This window comes from Solanum pennellii, chromosome 4, assembly GCF_001406875.1.
Source record: "Solanum pennellii chromosome 4, SPENNV200".
NCBI lineage: Eukaryota > Viridiplantae > Streptophyta > Magnoliopsida > Solanales > Solanaceae > Solanum > Solanum pennellii.
The window spans coordinates 19,830,273-19,845,997 of record NC_028640.1 but is presented as its reverse complement, the minus strand read 5'-3'; the positions used below and the strand labels follow the sequence as shown (position 1 = coordinate 19,845,997).

Below are 15,725 nucleotides of genomic sequence, written 5' to 3'. Positions count from 1 at the left end.
GTGTTTTCACACACAGATCAATACATGCACGTGTTAATTTAATTAAAAATGTATTTTTTTTCATTAAACTTTTTCCTTTATTTTTTTGTTTCTCTCTCTTAATTTTTGGATTTTAATTTCGATTTATTTTAAATTTCAATTCATCATCCATTTTCTTTTTTTTTTCTTCACCTCCCACCCCACATATCAAATTGAATCTCACTCTCATTTTTTTTTCTTTTCTTTTCTTTTTCTTCTTCTCTGGTCAAATCCTATTCATAATATTATTTATACTTTACTAAATTATTGATAACAAAATTAATTAGTTTTTTAAATAATTTAAAATTTTGAAGTATCATTAACTACTCATTTTCATATATATCCAAAATTACACTCATAATTTTAAAAGAATAAATTAATTTCCGAAAATTGAAAGAACTTAATTGAAATCGAAAAAAATAAAAACTATATGATACTCCTTAATCATCTCATTAATTTAGCTCATTTTCATATAACTTCAAAACTAGATATGATAATTTTGAAACAATCATAATTCTCCGAAATTTGAAAAAGTTTAATTAAAATTTGGATTAAAAAAACTAAAAAATACCTACTAATCATCGTGAAATCTGATGTTCTTATCAAATTGTTCGAATGTAATATAATGTTTAGATATAGTTTTAAATTAAAAAGATAGTTAAACTAATAGTAGTAAAAAGGGGAGATGAATTAAAAGTGACATTTAAAGTGAGGAGCTTCAATTAAGATGAAAATGATTTTTTGAAGAAGAAGGAAGAAAGAAAAAGAAAAGGATAATAAGGAGAAAATGTTAAAATAATAAGAAAAATAAGAAAATGTATTTTATAGAAAAATACTTGCAATAAAATTATATTCGTTTTTTTTGTTCACGTTTGTTAAGAGAGTGCACACTCTCTTCATGCCAGATGGACAATAAATGATGTGATAATATCATTTCAGAATTGTTTAGGGGGTAATAGGACACTTGCATAGTTTAGGTGTATTTTTAAAAATTTGAGACAACTTTAGGTGTTATTTTATGTCTTTTCTCTAAAATAATATTAGCAGTATGTTGCAACCGATGGATAGTCTGTTGCGATAAATTAACATTATGTTGCCACATATGTACCTGCTATTGCGCAGCATATACATCTTATGTAGCGACGGATGCATCATATGTTGACACATCTGTACAGATTATTGCAACATTTGAATCATATGTGGCAACAGATGACCAACATATCACCAAATGTGCTAACATACGCTAAAATCATATCAATAAAATGGCCAAAAAAAAAAGAACAACAACTGCAACAAAAAATGACTTTTTATTGAATGATAACATTACAGATACATTTCCTCAAAATAAGAATTTTTTGAGTTGGCTGATTTTCTTTCAAAAATGATAAATAATACACATCACTAAGTCGATTATTCATTTTTTACACCTACAGAACATTTTATTGTTCATTAATCCAAGAAAAAAACTTCGAAAATTGTAAAGTATTTCAAAAAATAACTTACCCATTTCTAATCGAACACGATTACAAATAAAAAAGATGAGAGAGTAATGGAGGACTGGAGAGGAAGAGTAACGACGGATTTCCAAATTTCTAAGGAAGAAGATGAAGAAAAGAACAGAGAGAAGAGAGGAGGGAAGATGAAAAGATTTTTCTTTTTAAATGATTTGGTTTGAATTATAAAAGTATGTTTTTTTGTATTTTATAAAAGATTAGAAAGTTTTGAAAATGTTAATTTGGTCCCATAATTAGTTAATTAAGTTTTAAAGAAGATTTGACCGGCTCTTGACCAATCTGTCACCAAAAACAAAAACGAGACTTATTTGACACCTTTCGCTTAATTTTCTCAACTTTCTTATCACGTTCTTCTCTTCCACCCCCAATTTGTTTATATTGTCAAAGGTTATTTCATACTGTTTTCAGTTTCTTGAATAATGAAATAATTTCCCATGTCCAAGATTATTTTCAGTTGTTCTTCTATTTGAATTATTTTAAGTGGGTTATCAGCTTTAAAATCTTTACTATTTGGACTAATAGTGACTTAGAGATAGTATTGACAATCAGCTGTAGCAGAGGCACAATTTCACTTAGGGGTTCAAGACTACTCTATATATACATACATAAAAGAAAATTGATCTTGAATATACCGTGTGCCTTTCTGGCGAACCCTACTTGTCCTTGACCATCAGGGATTTTGTAAGTGTCCATTTGAATTACAAAATAAAAGATAGAGACTTTGTGATTGGAATGTGAATGGGGTAAAAAGTAGATGTGACTTTCATTATTAGAATTGGATACTATATCATGTACTCGACTAACAAAAGAATGGTTCATTTGGTTCCATAAACACTAAAATTTCTGATCCTTATATACCTTTATGTATGAGTTCATTGTTCAGAAGATACGAGTGACGGAAATGAGGATGTTGAGATGGATGTATGGGCATACTAGGAACGATAGAATTAGGAAGATATCAGCAACAAAGTGGGAGTGGCCTCCATGGTGGACAAGATAAGGGAAGGAAAACTGAGATGTTTGGATATAGTGGGCTTGATGAGAGACAGAGGTAGGCTGAAGAAATATTGGGTGAAGGTGATTAGGCAGAACATGATGCATATTTAGCTTACCAAGGACATGACCTTAGATAGGAGGGTATGGGCGTCACATACTAGTGTAAGATGTTAGTAAGTAGTGGATGATTGTTTTTGAGCTGAGGATCTTTTGAAAACAACCTCTTTACTTCTAGGAGGTAGTGGTAAGGTTTGCCTACACTATACCCTCCCCAGACCCCACTTGTGGGAGTACATTGAACATGTTGTTGTTGTACTAATACAGACCTTTTCGTACTCTGGTTAGTAATGCAGGCCTTTAAGAAAAACAGAGCGAACAGTCTGATTATTCCTAGATTTTTGTGGAAACCTTTTTTGGATTACAATTTTTGCATGGCTTTCTGCATTGAGCTGTTAATATATGATACCTAGAGTAGCATAAGCTTGCTTCTAGTGTTTAGTGTTGCAACGTAACTCTTGCAAATCTGAGCACGTCTTACTTTTGTCTTGAATTCCTTGCAGTTTATGGCTGGTGGAGTATGTTTCCAGACAAATGTGCATACAGTTTCACAGACTTCTCCTTCTCCAGAAATCTCCGTGATATATAATTTTCCTCATGAAGCTGAAATCTCAAGTGTCTCAAGTGCTTATTCATCAAGTGGTCCGTCAAACTATTCACGCAGTGTGCAGGTAGCATTTGGGCCTCTCAAAGATGTACATATAGTAAGTACTCAATTTTTTATGCCTTCTGAAATATAACTCGCAGTAGCCTAAATACTTTGCTTCAACTATTTCCTTCCCATGGTACCAAAACCAAGGGTGCCGTGCAGAGTGTAAAAGGTCATGCATGATAATAAATCCTTGACGAGGTAACACTTTTTTTTCCTTAACCGACAATGTTAATGGAGAATTTTCTGGAAATCGCCAGCGACAACACTAAGAAGGATAGAGAGACTTGTGGAGTTCTTGGTGCCATCATTGTAAGATCACCAGCATTCATTTTGCTTTCTGGAATGATACTTTTAAGACAATCGTTGAATGATGAGGAACACCAAGTGCTCTAGAATTTGCATTTTAAATGACTGGTTATGGAAATTTTAGTGATGCATTGTACCTTTTGGGGTGGCCGTGTGGCTTGGGTTTGGGACTTCCATGTTGGAAGTCTCAAGTTTGAAACCCCTTGCCAAAGAAAGCAAGGGGTTTGCCTTCTGGGTCGAGCTCATTACACCAGGCGTGTCTGGTGCGGATTACCTCTCTTGTGGTTTGCGAGCTATTGCATAAGATCGGGGGTTTTACCCTATGCGCACCCAGAGGGTAGCGGCTGCGGGTTCCCCTTGTTATCAAAAAAAAATTGAGTGATGCATTGTAGAATGTTAAACCTGTAATTTTTTAGTCAGTGTATTCTGGAGCATTTGGCATCAAACCTTAACGATATGACTCAACGTATACATTTCTGTAAATTTGTTCCATTTGAAGTAGTATTGGTCCTTTGAGCTAAAGGCTACTGGATTTCTCCATCTCTGCTTGATTATCTCATCTTTCAAACTCATTCTAGCGCTGAATAAAACTGTGTTTAGTTTTATACTTGTATTATTAGGACACAAATTTTGACTGTTCTTTTGAAATGTACTTCCATTGGCTAACTTTCTTTATAGTAAGAAACTGGTTTTTAAGTTGGACATATTTAAGTACACCAATTTATTTTCTCAGTATAGACAATGCTTTTATCTTCTTTTATTCCTTTACTACTATTGAAGTTTAAAATCTCAAAAGTACTTATATTATATGATCAATTCCTAGATGATATTGAGATAACCGATGCACTTTCTGCTAACCTTCTGCTTCTCAAAAGTACTCAAGTACTGATGATGTTGGATTGTTGAGTGACTTGTTGTAATTGCTAATACTAATCCCACAAGTTAAAGGGAGTGATAGTAGAGCTTAGTGTTAGAATATATGCGTCCACTTATCAGTCAATGGACCAGGTCCCTTGACACACAAACAAGTATGAACAGAAAGTAAATGCAGTTTAACAACACAACAATTTTACGTGGAAACCTCCTTGCTTAAGAGAGTAAAACCACGACCTGTCTCACAGGATTTTCACAACTGTTTCACTAATCTTTGCAAGAAAAAGTAAAACCAGTTACACAAATGTGAGAAAAAAATTTTAATCTCACATTCAAGCAATGACTCTATTGCTTGATAAGCCCAAGTAGAAGCTATTCTACCCACTAAGCTATCCCTTCTAGACAACTTAGAATTTCAACACCACCACACTGATTCCTTTATAGATTTAGGAACAGTTTACAATATAAAAACAAAAGAATATATGCTCAAACAACTACACCATTTGCTCCTGAGTTTTTCAGTTGTTATTTGAATAATTCTTCACTTTGATTTTCTATAGCCATTGGTTGGAAAGGTCTGACTTTTCTGACGTCGTTGGGAAATGTGCACCCACTTTCTGTACCTTCTCTAGATGGTAGTCAACAGGCTATTCATGTTGGTAACGTGATACCTTTACAAGGTCCCTGAGTTTGTCACATCATCAAAACTCATGTTGGATACCTGGTGCCTTTAATAGGTCCCTGAGTTTGTCATATCATCAAAACTACAAATAACATTTTCCCCCTTTTTGATGATGACAAACAATACTCAGGCACCACTCCAGCTTCATAACTAGTTCCCCTGAATTACTAGTCCATCCTCTTGAAAAGAAATGCTCCCTCTCACTGTATTCCCCCTCACAAACATGTCTACCACTTATCAGTTATAATTCCCCCTTTTGGAATCATAAAAAAGAGATACAGTAAACCAATAGTTTCAACAATAATATCAGAGAAGACCAAAGCTTGATAGCAATCAAACACAAAGGAAAGCATTCACAAGAGATAGTAACTAGAACACCAGGGGAATAAAATAAATAGCATTCCAAGATAAACATTTAATACATTAATAGCAAACTGAGAATCCAATGACAAAAAGACAAGCCAAACAAGGAAGACACAGAAAAAGATTGGGACAGATAAGAAGGAGGAGGCTGTTGAGAAAGGGACTGAATAATGAGAGTGAGTCTATCATTTGCAGCATCATTATCCTTTATTACCTTTTCTTGCAAAGAAATAACCTTGGCCCTCAGCTCTGCATTTTCCCTTTCCAAGGCTTGAACCACAGAAGTACCAGGTCCCTCTGTCTGTGCAGTGAGCAGTTCAGCTTTGAGTATAGCAATTTCAGCATCTTTTCCACTCAATCACATAGTTAATTCTTCAACTTCATGCTTGAGTTGGTCCTGGTCTTCTATGAGTTGAGCCATTTTGCTCTTGGGATTTCCTTTCCCTTCAATACACTCACATTCAACCAGAGTATTCTCTAAAAAACCTTGCTTCACTGTACCAACCTTGCCAACGCTCAGAGGATTTTGAAGTATTTGAATACTTCAGTAAGAAAGTATCCATATCCCATTCCATGTATTCCTTTCCTCTCAATGACAGTCTTGTACATGTGTTCAAGCATGAGCCCTGGAAGATTCAGAGGTTCAAATTTGCACAACAACTCCATCACAAACAAATCAGCAGAAGTAGTTGAGGTACTCTTTTCAGTTCGAGGAAGTAGAGATTTGTTTACAAACTCAAACACCAGCTGATACTCACTTTTCATCACCTTCTTAAAAAAAACTGCACACTTTGTTGTGGGAAGCTTCGAGACCAATGCCACAAACTCAGCCGAACAAGTCTTCCAAATCACAGACCTGGTACCCTCTCGAGGTACCCTACGAATTTTTCCCAATAGAAACTCATCCAGATGCACTGCAATATCATTCACTCTGGTAAGGACACTCTCATCTTCCTTAAATTGAATGTTGTAATAAAATTCACGCACTTCCTCTTCATGAAGAATAGGAGATTTTCTGTTGAAGAGATGCATCCATGACTGAATCTGCACCATGTCATGAAGAGAGTCCATTCCGGGAAGGTTGATTATTCACATGTCAAAGACTCTCCCAGCCAGCACAGACTGCTTTCTCAAGTTGTCAACAATTTCTTGTTTGTTGACCTCCTCTTCAACTTTTCTTTGGGTACCAGGTCCCTATGATCTTTTCCATTTTCCTTTAGAAATCTCCTTCGTGGATTTTGCTTTCTCAACCCTTTTTGGATTTCTTGACTTTGTTGTTCCTGACTTTTTCTTTTTGTGCTTCTTTTCTGTCTCTTCAGCAGAAACCTCTATGACACCAGATTCAGGCATTTTAAAGTTTGACACTTTGAATGTTCTGGCACTCCTGATTTCTGCCGTAGACCTTGCACTAGCCTTCAAAGCATCAACCAGCAACTTTGTAGCATCAGATCTAGTAGTAGGTCTTCTTCTAGGAACCTCTTCCACGACCTTTTCTTTTCCCTTTCTTGATCCACTAGCATCCCTCCTTTCAACCTTCCATTGGATAGATTCATCATCACTTTCAGAATCAGAGGAGTTAGAAGATGGATACCTCCCAAAATCTGGAGTTTTATAAAAAAATGGGTTGAGTCTCTCTGATCCCTTCACCTTGAAAAGGTTCATTTTGTTCTACCCTGGCTTCTTCTCTCATCATTGCAAGACTTTTAATGACCAGCTCTTCACTTGCAGCCAGAATGTTTGACTTAGAAGATTTGTTTATTGGCAAATCTCCTTCAAATAAAGCGTCTGGCAGCATTTCATGATAAGGACCAGGTCAAGTAGGGACACTAGAGCTGTTCAGATCTATGAAGTGAAATGGATTTTCAGGAATATCTTGGTGAGAACTTGAAGGAACATTGGAACTAGAATCTACTGTTGAAGGAGAATAAAAGGCAATAGGTTCAATCTCACTAAGAGCAGTGAGCATTTGCTTAGAGATTGAAGAAGGATCAGACATCTTGACCAGAAGAAGAGAAAAATAGCAGCTTTTCGAAGACAAAGAAAAGGGGATAAAACCAGATTTCGTCTTTTCTCTTCTTTCTTTTTCTTTTAGAGTCAAGGAATGTTGAGAGACAGATTAAGAATTAAACGGAAAGAGGGAAGGTTTAAAAAGATTTGAAATGGTTTCAAGTCCCTTGATTTGACGTGTCGCTTGAAGAATAAGCGACGGGACTAACGGTCAGAATGACCGATGACTGACACGTGGCTTTATCAACGGTCATATTTTTTCCATTTTAAAACTAAAGTAAAAATGCTAACCTTGATTGGGACCACGTCCCATAACACAGCTTTATCATCATTCCTCAACTGTTCTAGCCATGTCTTTGCTTAGCTATTCCTTCCTGAATGTATACCTACAATAGGTACCAAAATGATCTAATCTAGATAGTAAATTATTGACACAAAGGATACCTGCACTGCAAGTTAAGCCATCAAAGGAATTCAACTGTTGAAACTCTGGAAATCAGTTAGAGGTCATCATGCCCAACTTCAACCTATTACATTCAAATTGATCTTTGCTGAGAGCTTTGGTGAAGATATCTGCAATGTGTTCCTCTGTTGCACAATATGTAAGCACAATATTCCCTTTTTCAACATTATCTCTCCAAAAGTGATGTCTAACATCAATGTGCTTCGTTCTCTTGTGTTGAACTGGATTCTTTCTCATACTAACTGCACTATTATTGTCACACATAAGAGGAATGGCTTTGATGATTACACCAAAATCCTCTAAATGTTGCTTGATCCATAACAATTGTGAACAACATGCAGCAGCTGCTACATATTCAGCTTCAACTGTTGAAAGAGCTACAAAATTCTGTTTCTTAGTTCCCCAAGAAATGAGTGAAGATCCAAGGAAATGAGCCATTCCAGAAGTACTTTTCCTGTCAACTTGATAACCAGCAAAATCAACATCTGCAAAACCAACTAGATCAAAAGTGTCACCTGCTGGATAGAAGAGGTTCAGGTCCCCTGTCTTCTTCAAGTATCTTAGAATACGTTTTGCAGCCTTCAGATGTGAATTGCGAGGACATGCTTGAAAACTAGCACACATTCCAACACTGTATACAATATCAGGTCTGCTAACAGTCAAATACAATAAGGACCCAATTATTCCCCTATACATGGTTTGATTCACAAGAGAATCAGATTCATCTGCTATAAGCTTGGAGTTTGTTCCCACAGGAGTATCAATAGGTTTTGAATCAAACATATTGAATTTCTTCAACAGCTCCTTAATGTAATTCTCCTGACTGATTGAGGTTCCATTTGATGATTGCTTGATTTGTAGACCAAGGAAGAACGTCAATTTACCCATCATGCTCATCTCAAATTTCTTTCTCATTAATGATGAAAATTCTTCACACAGATGTTCTAATGTGGCTCCAAAAATTATTTCATCCACATATACCTAAATAATAAGCAGTTCTTGTTCTCTTTTCAATAAGAGCAAGGTATTGTCTATTTTTCCTCTTTTGAACCCATTTTTCAATAGAAACTTTGACAATCTTTCATACCATGCTCTAGGAGCTTGTTTCAAACCATACAGAGCCTTATTCAATCTGAACACATGATCTGGTAGCTCAGCATCTTCAAACCCAGGAGGTTGTTTAAGAAACACCTCCTCTTTCAGGTCTCCATTTAGAAACGCACTTTTGACATCCATTTGATACAGCTTGAATCCCATGAATGCTGCAAAAGCCATTAGAATTCTGATGGCCTCCATCCTTGCAACAGGTGCAAAAGTTTCATCATAGTCTATTCCTTCTTCCTAATTGTATCCTTGAACAACTAATGTTGATTTGTTTCTAGTAATCACGCCATTTTCATCATGCTTGTTTCTGAAAACCCATCTGGTTCCTATCACTGTTCTGCCAACAGGTCGATGAACCAGGTACCACACCTTACTTCATTCAAACTGATGAAGTTCTTCTTTCATTAAATTGATCCAGTCTGCATCACCAAATGCCTCTTTCACATTCTTAGTCTCAATAGATGATATGAATGCTGAGAATGCAACTAGATTTCTTGTTTTTGATTTAGTGTGAATTCTAGAATTCAAGGGAGAAATAAGATTATCAAGAGTATGTGATGAACTATGTTTCCATCCTGGTCTCAAAGTGGACTGGTTCAGCTGATAAGCATGTTCTTCTTCTTCAGGGAGCTCATTATTTTCTGGAGAGTTTGAGGTATTCTGACTGGAATTCAGAGTAGTACCAGGTCCTCATCACACTTTTCAACTTCATCAGTCTTTTCAGATAGACTATGATAATCATTATCATTGTCATTCCTCAACTGATCATTTGCACCAGCTTCACTTCCTTCCATTTTCTGTGAGTTGAACAGCTTAATCAACTCATCTTCATCATTTGATGCATTACTTTTCAAATTTCCATCTTCATCAAACACAACATGAATGCTTTCTTCAATACATTGAGTTCTTTTGTTGAAGATTCGGTGTGCTTTACTTGATGAATAGTATCCAACAAACACTCCTTCATCACTTCTAGGATCAAATTTTCCCAGATCATCTTTTCCATTGTTCAGCACAAAACATTTGCAACCAAAAGCCCTAACATAACTTAACATAGGTTTTCTGTTGTTGAGCAACTCATAGGGAGTCTTATTCAATAAAGACCTAATCAGACACCTATTAGTAACATGACATGCTGTGTTGACAGCTTCAGCCCAGAAACTTTGAGGAAGATTTGACTCAATAATCATGGTCCTGGAAATGTTCACCAAGGTTCTGTTTTTTCTTTCCACTACTACATTTTGTTGAAGAGTTCTTGGAGCAGAAAAATTATGACTAATACCATTCTCCATGCAAAATTGATCAAGTTTTGAGTTTTCAAACTCAGTTCCATGATCAGATCTAATTCCAACAATCACTTGATTCAATTTTGTTTGAATCATTTTGAAGAACACTACAAATTCTTCAGGTGTTTCTGCTTTTGATCTTACAAATCTTGTCCATGTGTATCTTGAGTAATCATCAACTATCACCAGAATGTATTTCTTACCATTTCTGCTTTGAACCTTCAAAGATCCACATAAGTCCATGTGTAACAGCTCCAGTACTCTTGATGATGTTACTTGCTTCCTTGACTTGAAGGATGATCTGATTTGTGTTCCTCTGACACATGCTTCACATATTTTGTTTTCACAAAACTTTAACTTTGGCGAACCTAGGACCAGGTCCTTAGAAATCAGTTTATTCAATAAAGATGAGCTCACATGCCCTAGTCTTCGATGCCAAAGATCAGCATTTTCTTTTGGAGCACTAAGACATGTTAGATCATCTCCATGAGACATTTCCAAGTTAGCCACATACATGTTTTTACTTCTAAAGGCAGTAAGAATCACTTTCTTTGTGGTTAGATTAACCATAGTGCACTTATCAGAAGTAAACTTAACTTCATTTCCCTTGTCACAAATTTGCGATACACTCAAAAGATTATACTTCAATCCACCGACATGATACACATTATCAATTTATTCTCCAAGATATTTTCCCACTTTACCAACTCCCAAAATGTACCCCTTCTTTCCATCACCAAAAGAGACACCTCCTCCTTGAAGTGTCTTGAGTGAGAGGAAATTTTTGATATCACCAGTCATATGTTTAGAGCATCTGTTGTCCATATACCAACATTGACTGCTGCTCCTCTCACTCACCTGCAACAAGAATCACTTGTTAGGCTTGGGAACCCATTTCAATTTGAGTTCCCAGAAAGCAGACAAGGGAGTGATTAGATTGTTTCTAGTCCAATGGGGTAGTTTTTGAATCTTTTTGACAAAAGATTTTGGAGCAGAATCATATCCTTTCTTTGAAAACCTTTTAGTTGAAAAATGTTTTGGGGGACCAGGTCTCTCTTTTGATACTTTTTGCTTCTCTGTATAATTAAAGAGTCTTTCATGAGACTTTCTCCAGCCAGTACACTCTTCTTTAATGCCCATTTTTACCACAATGAAGACAAAGCATATTGCCAGACACAAAAACATAGTTGCTGTGAGGATTACAGGGAGGAGTAATATTCAAACTTCCTAGACCCTTCTTATTGAAATTGCTCTGATTTGTTACACTTGACAGCAACTTAGAAGATTTGTCCACTTAAGAGATTTTTCAAGTTCTTCCTTAAGTTTGAAAATATCCTTTTCTAAGTTGTTGCTCTTCTCCAAAGCCAACCCAAGATTTGTCTAAGAGGTTTTCAGTTTTTCTTCAATTTCAACTTGTAAACCATTTGACCTTCCATTTTGCTTTTCAGCTTCTTCATTTATCTGAGACAACTGTTTTTTAAGTTCAGTCTTGTCAGATTCTAGAGAAGCCATTTTATCTTCCATTTTCAACATTTTCTCTTCCACTTTATCTTTGTTTTCAGTTAAAGTGTCAAGCTCAGCATTCATAATGTCTCTTTCAGAGGTTAACTCAATTACTGTATCAATCATAACATTTGCTAATGTTCTTAATTTTTTAAGAGAAAAAGTATTCAGATCATGCTTCATATCACGAAGAGTTACCTTGTCCTCCTCTTCTTCATTTTCTGAATGAGCCATGAAAGCAAACATCTCATTGAATATGGTTTCCTCTTCATGAACCACCTCCATTGACAGATCATTTGGTTCATCAGGATCTTCTGAGTCACTTGAAGAGTCTCCCATGCAGCAAGAGCCTTTTTGACCACATAATCAGCAGCAGCTTTCCTATCATTTTTATTGAGTACCAGGTCACTTCTCTTCTCTTTATCACCTCTTGATTTTTGATATTCTTTATTTTCAGTCTTGAGTAAAGGACACTCTCTTATAAAGTGCCCAGCTTTCCCACACTTGTAACATGTATCATTTTGAGTGGCAGTTCAAGGACCATTTGCTCCCCTTTTAAAACCTTTGTTCTTTCTCACAATTTTTTGAAATCTATTGATGAGATAAGCAATATCATCATCACTAGAGTCCTCTTCATATTTGTATTTCAGCATCAAGGACTTATCCTTTTTTACTTCCTTCTTTGACTATCATGATTTCGATTCATCTCATGAGTCTTCAAATTTCCAATGAGAGCATCCATTGTTAACACTTTCAAATCTTTTGCTTCAGTAATAGCATCAACCTTGCTTTCCCAAGACTTTGGAAGGATTCGAAGCACTTTCCTAACTTGCTTGATCATACTGATAGGTTCTCCAAGACTTCTCAACTCATTTGTAATGGAGGACAATTTAGTGAACATCTCATGAATGGTTTCACCTTCTTTCATCTTAAAATTTTTATACAAAGAAGTGAGTATATCAATCTTTGACTCTTATACTTGTTCAATTCCCTCATGAGCTATTTTTAAGCAATCCCATATTTCTTTTGCACACTCACAGGCTGAGACACGATTGAACTCATCTGGACCTATCCCACAGACAAGAAGAGTCTTTTCCTTGAAACGTTTTTCGATCTTCTTCCTATCAGCTTCATCATATTTTTGTCTAGGCTTTGGAACAAGCCTAGTTTTTTCTCCATCTTTTTCTTCAATCATTGGAATAAATGGTCCATCCAAGAAAATGTCCCATAGCTCACTGTATTCATCCATGAGGAAATCATGCATTCTGACTTTCCACCAACTATAGAAGTGCCCATCGAAATGAGGAGGTCTGGTTGAAGATTGACCTTCTTCTAGATTAAGTGGAGCAGCCATCCTAGAACAGATGTCACTTTCTTGGTGTGAACCAGATAGAAAGTGTCCGCTCTGATACCACTTGTTAGAATATATATGTGTCCACTTATCAGTCAATGGACCAGGTCCCTTGACACACAAACAAGTATGAACAGAAAGTAAATGCAGTTAAACAACACAGAAATTTTACGTGGAAACCTCCTTGCTTAAGGGAGTAAAACCTGTGTCACAGGATTTTCACAACTATTTCACTAGTCTTTGCAAGTAAAAGTAAAACCAGTTACACAAATGTGAGAAAAAGTTTTTAATCTCACGTTCAAGCAATGACTCTATTGCTTGATAAGCCTAAGTAGAAGTTATTCTACCCACTAAGCTATCCCTTCTAGACAACTTAGAATTTCAACACCACCACACTGATTCCTTTATATATCTAGGAACAGTTTACAATATAAGAACAAAAGTATATATTCTCAAACAACTACACGATTTGCTCCTGAGTTTTTCAGTTGTTATTTGAATAATTCTTCACTTTGATTTTCTATAGCCTTTGAAAATGTTCTTTAGAGTACTTTTTCAAGTTGCAAAAACTAAGGAATGATGTTTAGGAAAGTGACATTGTGTAGACAAGTCCCTTTCCTTAAACTCTTGCCATTGGTTGGAAAGGTCTGACTTTTCTGACGCCGTTGGGAAATGTGCACCCACTTTCTGTACCCTCTCCAGCTGGCAGTCAACAGGCTATTCATGTTGGGAATCTGGTTCCTTTACAAGTTTCCTGAGTTTGTCACATCATCAAAACTCATGTTGGGAACCTGGTAACTTTACAAGGTCCCTAAGTTTGTCATGTCATCAAAAACTACAAATAACAATTAGGTAGTGGAGACAAAGCACCTCAAAGAAAATTTTATGAATAGTCATCATATAACATTATAACTCAAAAGAGGAAAGGAAGTTCTCATAGACTTTTGATAAATTTCCTAAAGCATTTGAATCGCTTCACTTCACTCTGAAGGGGAAACAAGGTATTTGTGAAATATCAGAATGATGCATCTAAAATATATCATATGCAATGGAGGAAATTTTTCTTTTTAGATGGAATCATTTGAATATTGCTGTTGGTAATAGTTAAACAGAGCCTAGAAGAACAGAATTAGTTATACATAGGTTGATATGGATGTTCTTCTGAGGTGAGTGAGGGACTGTCTCAAATTGAAGTACTAAGATTGGGCTTGATAAATGGTCTCTAACTGTGACAAGCCTCCAAGCTATACAATTGGTAACAGTTGAATGGAGCTCTGTGGAAAAAAAAACTAGTGATCATAGGTTGATGTAGATGTTGTGCGAGGAACTGTCTCAAATTAAAAATACTATGGTTGGGTTAGAGAATTCTCTCACTTTAACAAGTCTATACTCCAAGCCTCCGAGTAATGAAACTCTTATGTTTCATCAAGGCATGCAAGTATTTAGAACCTCTTTGAAGTCAAAAGTATGTTCAAAAGAGATATACCTCAATCCTGCTTATGAACCTTACGCGCAAACCCCGATGTTCAACAATTGATCTGTCGAGTTCTTCCTCAAGATGTCCCTTCAAAGTTGCTGAATTGAGTGCTTGAGATCTATGGATTTGGATGATAATTTGCGTGCTAATTCGCGATAAAACAATGTAATGATCACAGAGATAGAGTAACATCTCACCTTCAGTGTTTAGATTAAGCTCTAGGGTGTTTATCTCCAAGAAGATCATCCAAAAAGAAGGGGAACAAAAATCCCGACCTAACACGTATTAATAATGCACAGTCCAAAGCTGACCGGGAAAAGCAATGTTGCATGCCGCAATGGCCATCGCGTTGAACCTCACACTGCGTCCCACTATACATCTCTTCTCAGTGCAATGGGTAGTGTGCCTCATTAAGGGGTCGTTTGGTAGAGTATTTTAACAAAAATAGTGCATGCATTATCTTTATGTATTAGTAGTCCCTTGTTTGGTACACTTTTTTCTATTATGTTATACTATATTGTGTATTGAGGAGTGTATACTTACTTATACCATGGATTTTTAGGTATTAGTAATGCAAATGAATTTAATACATGCATGTTAAAGACTCAATTACCCCTTAAAAGCACATTTACATCTTTTCCACCATAATTTTGGAGGATATTTTTATACAGTGCATACTATTTTATTTCATCAAACCAAACCATGCATAAAAAATAATTTATGATTAACTAATGCAAGCATAAAAAATACAATCATTATTAATACACTCTATTGAACATTATTTTTATACACTCTACCAAACGACCCTTAAAGATTTTTGGCACCCCGACACTTCAAATACTTCCGAATCATTTTCATTTCTACACATTCATCGTGCCACACCGCCCGTCGTGGTGATTTTCAGTGCAATGGGCACTGCACCGCACTGCCCATTTCTCTAACACTTTAGAATAATTTTCAGTTCTCATTATATAGTAAAACACTAATAACTTTTTGTACAGTGTTCCAATCGGTGAATGGTTCAAATTGTTGGAACCCAAACTCGATTTCCTTAATTAGGATAGGTCTTACCT

General features: G+C 35.9%; 1 protein-coding gene across 1 annotated transcript in view; it reads left to right on the top strand.

Annotated features, from left to right (window-relative positions):
• Positions 1–3,468: 3,468 nt before the first annotated feature.
• LOC107016564 (AMSH-like ubiquitin thioesterase 2) overlaps positions 3,469–15,725 on the top strand; it is a 29,031-nt gene continuing 16,774 nt past the window's right edge. The window contains 1 exon segment of the mRNA XM_015216997.1: positions 3,469–3,546. Within this exon segment, the coding sequence (XP_015072483.1) occupies positions 3,469–3,546 (78 nt within the window).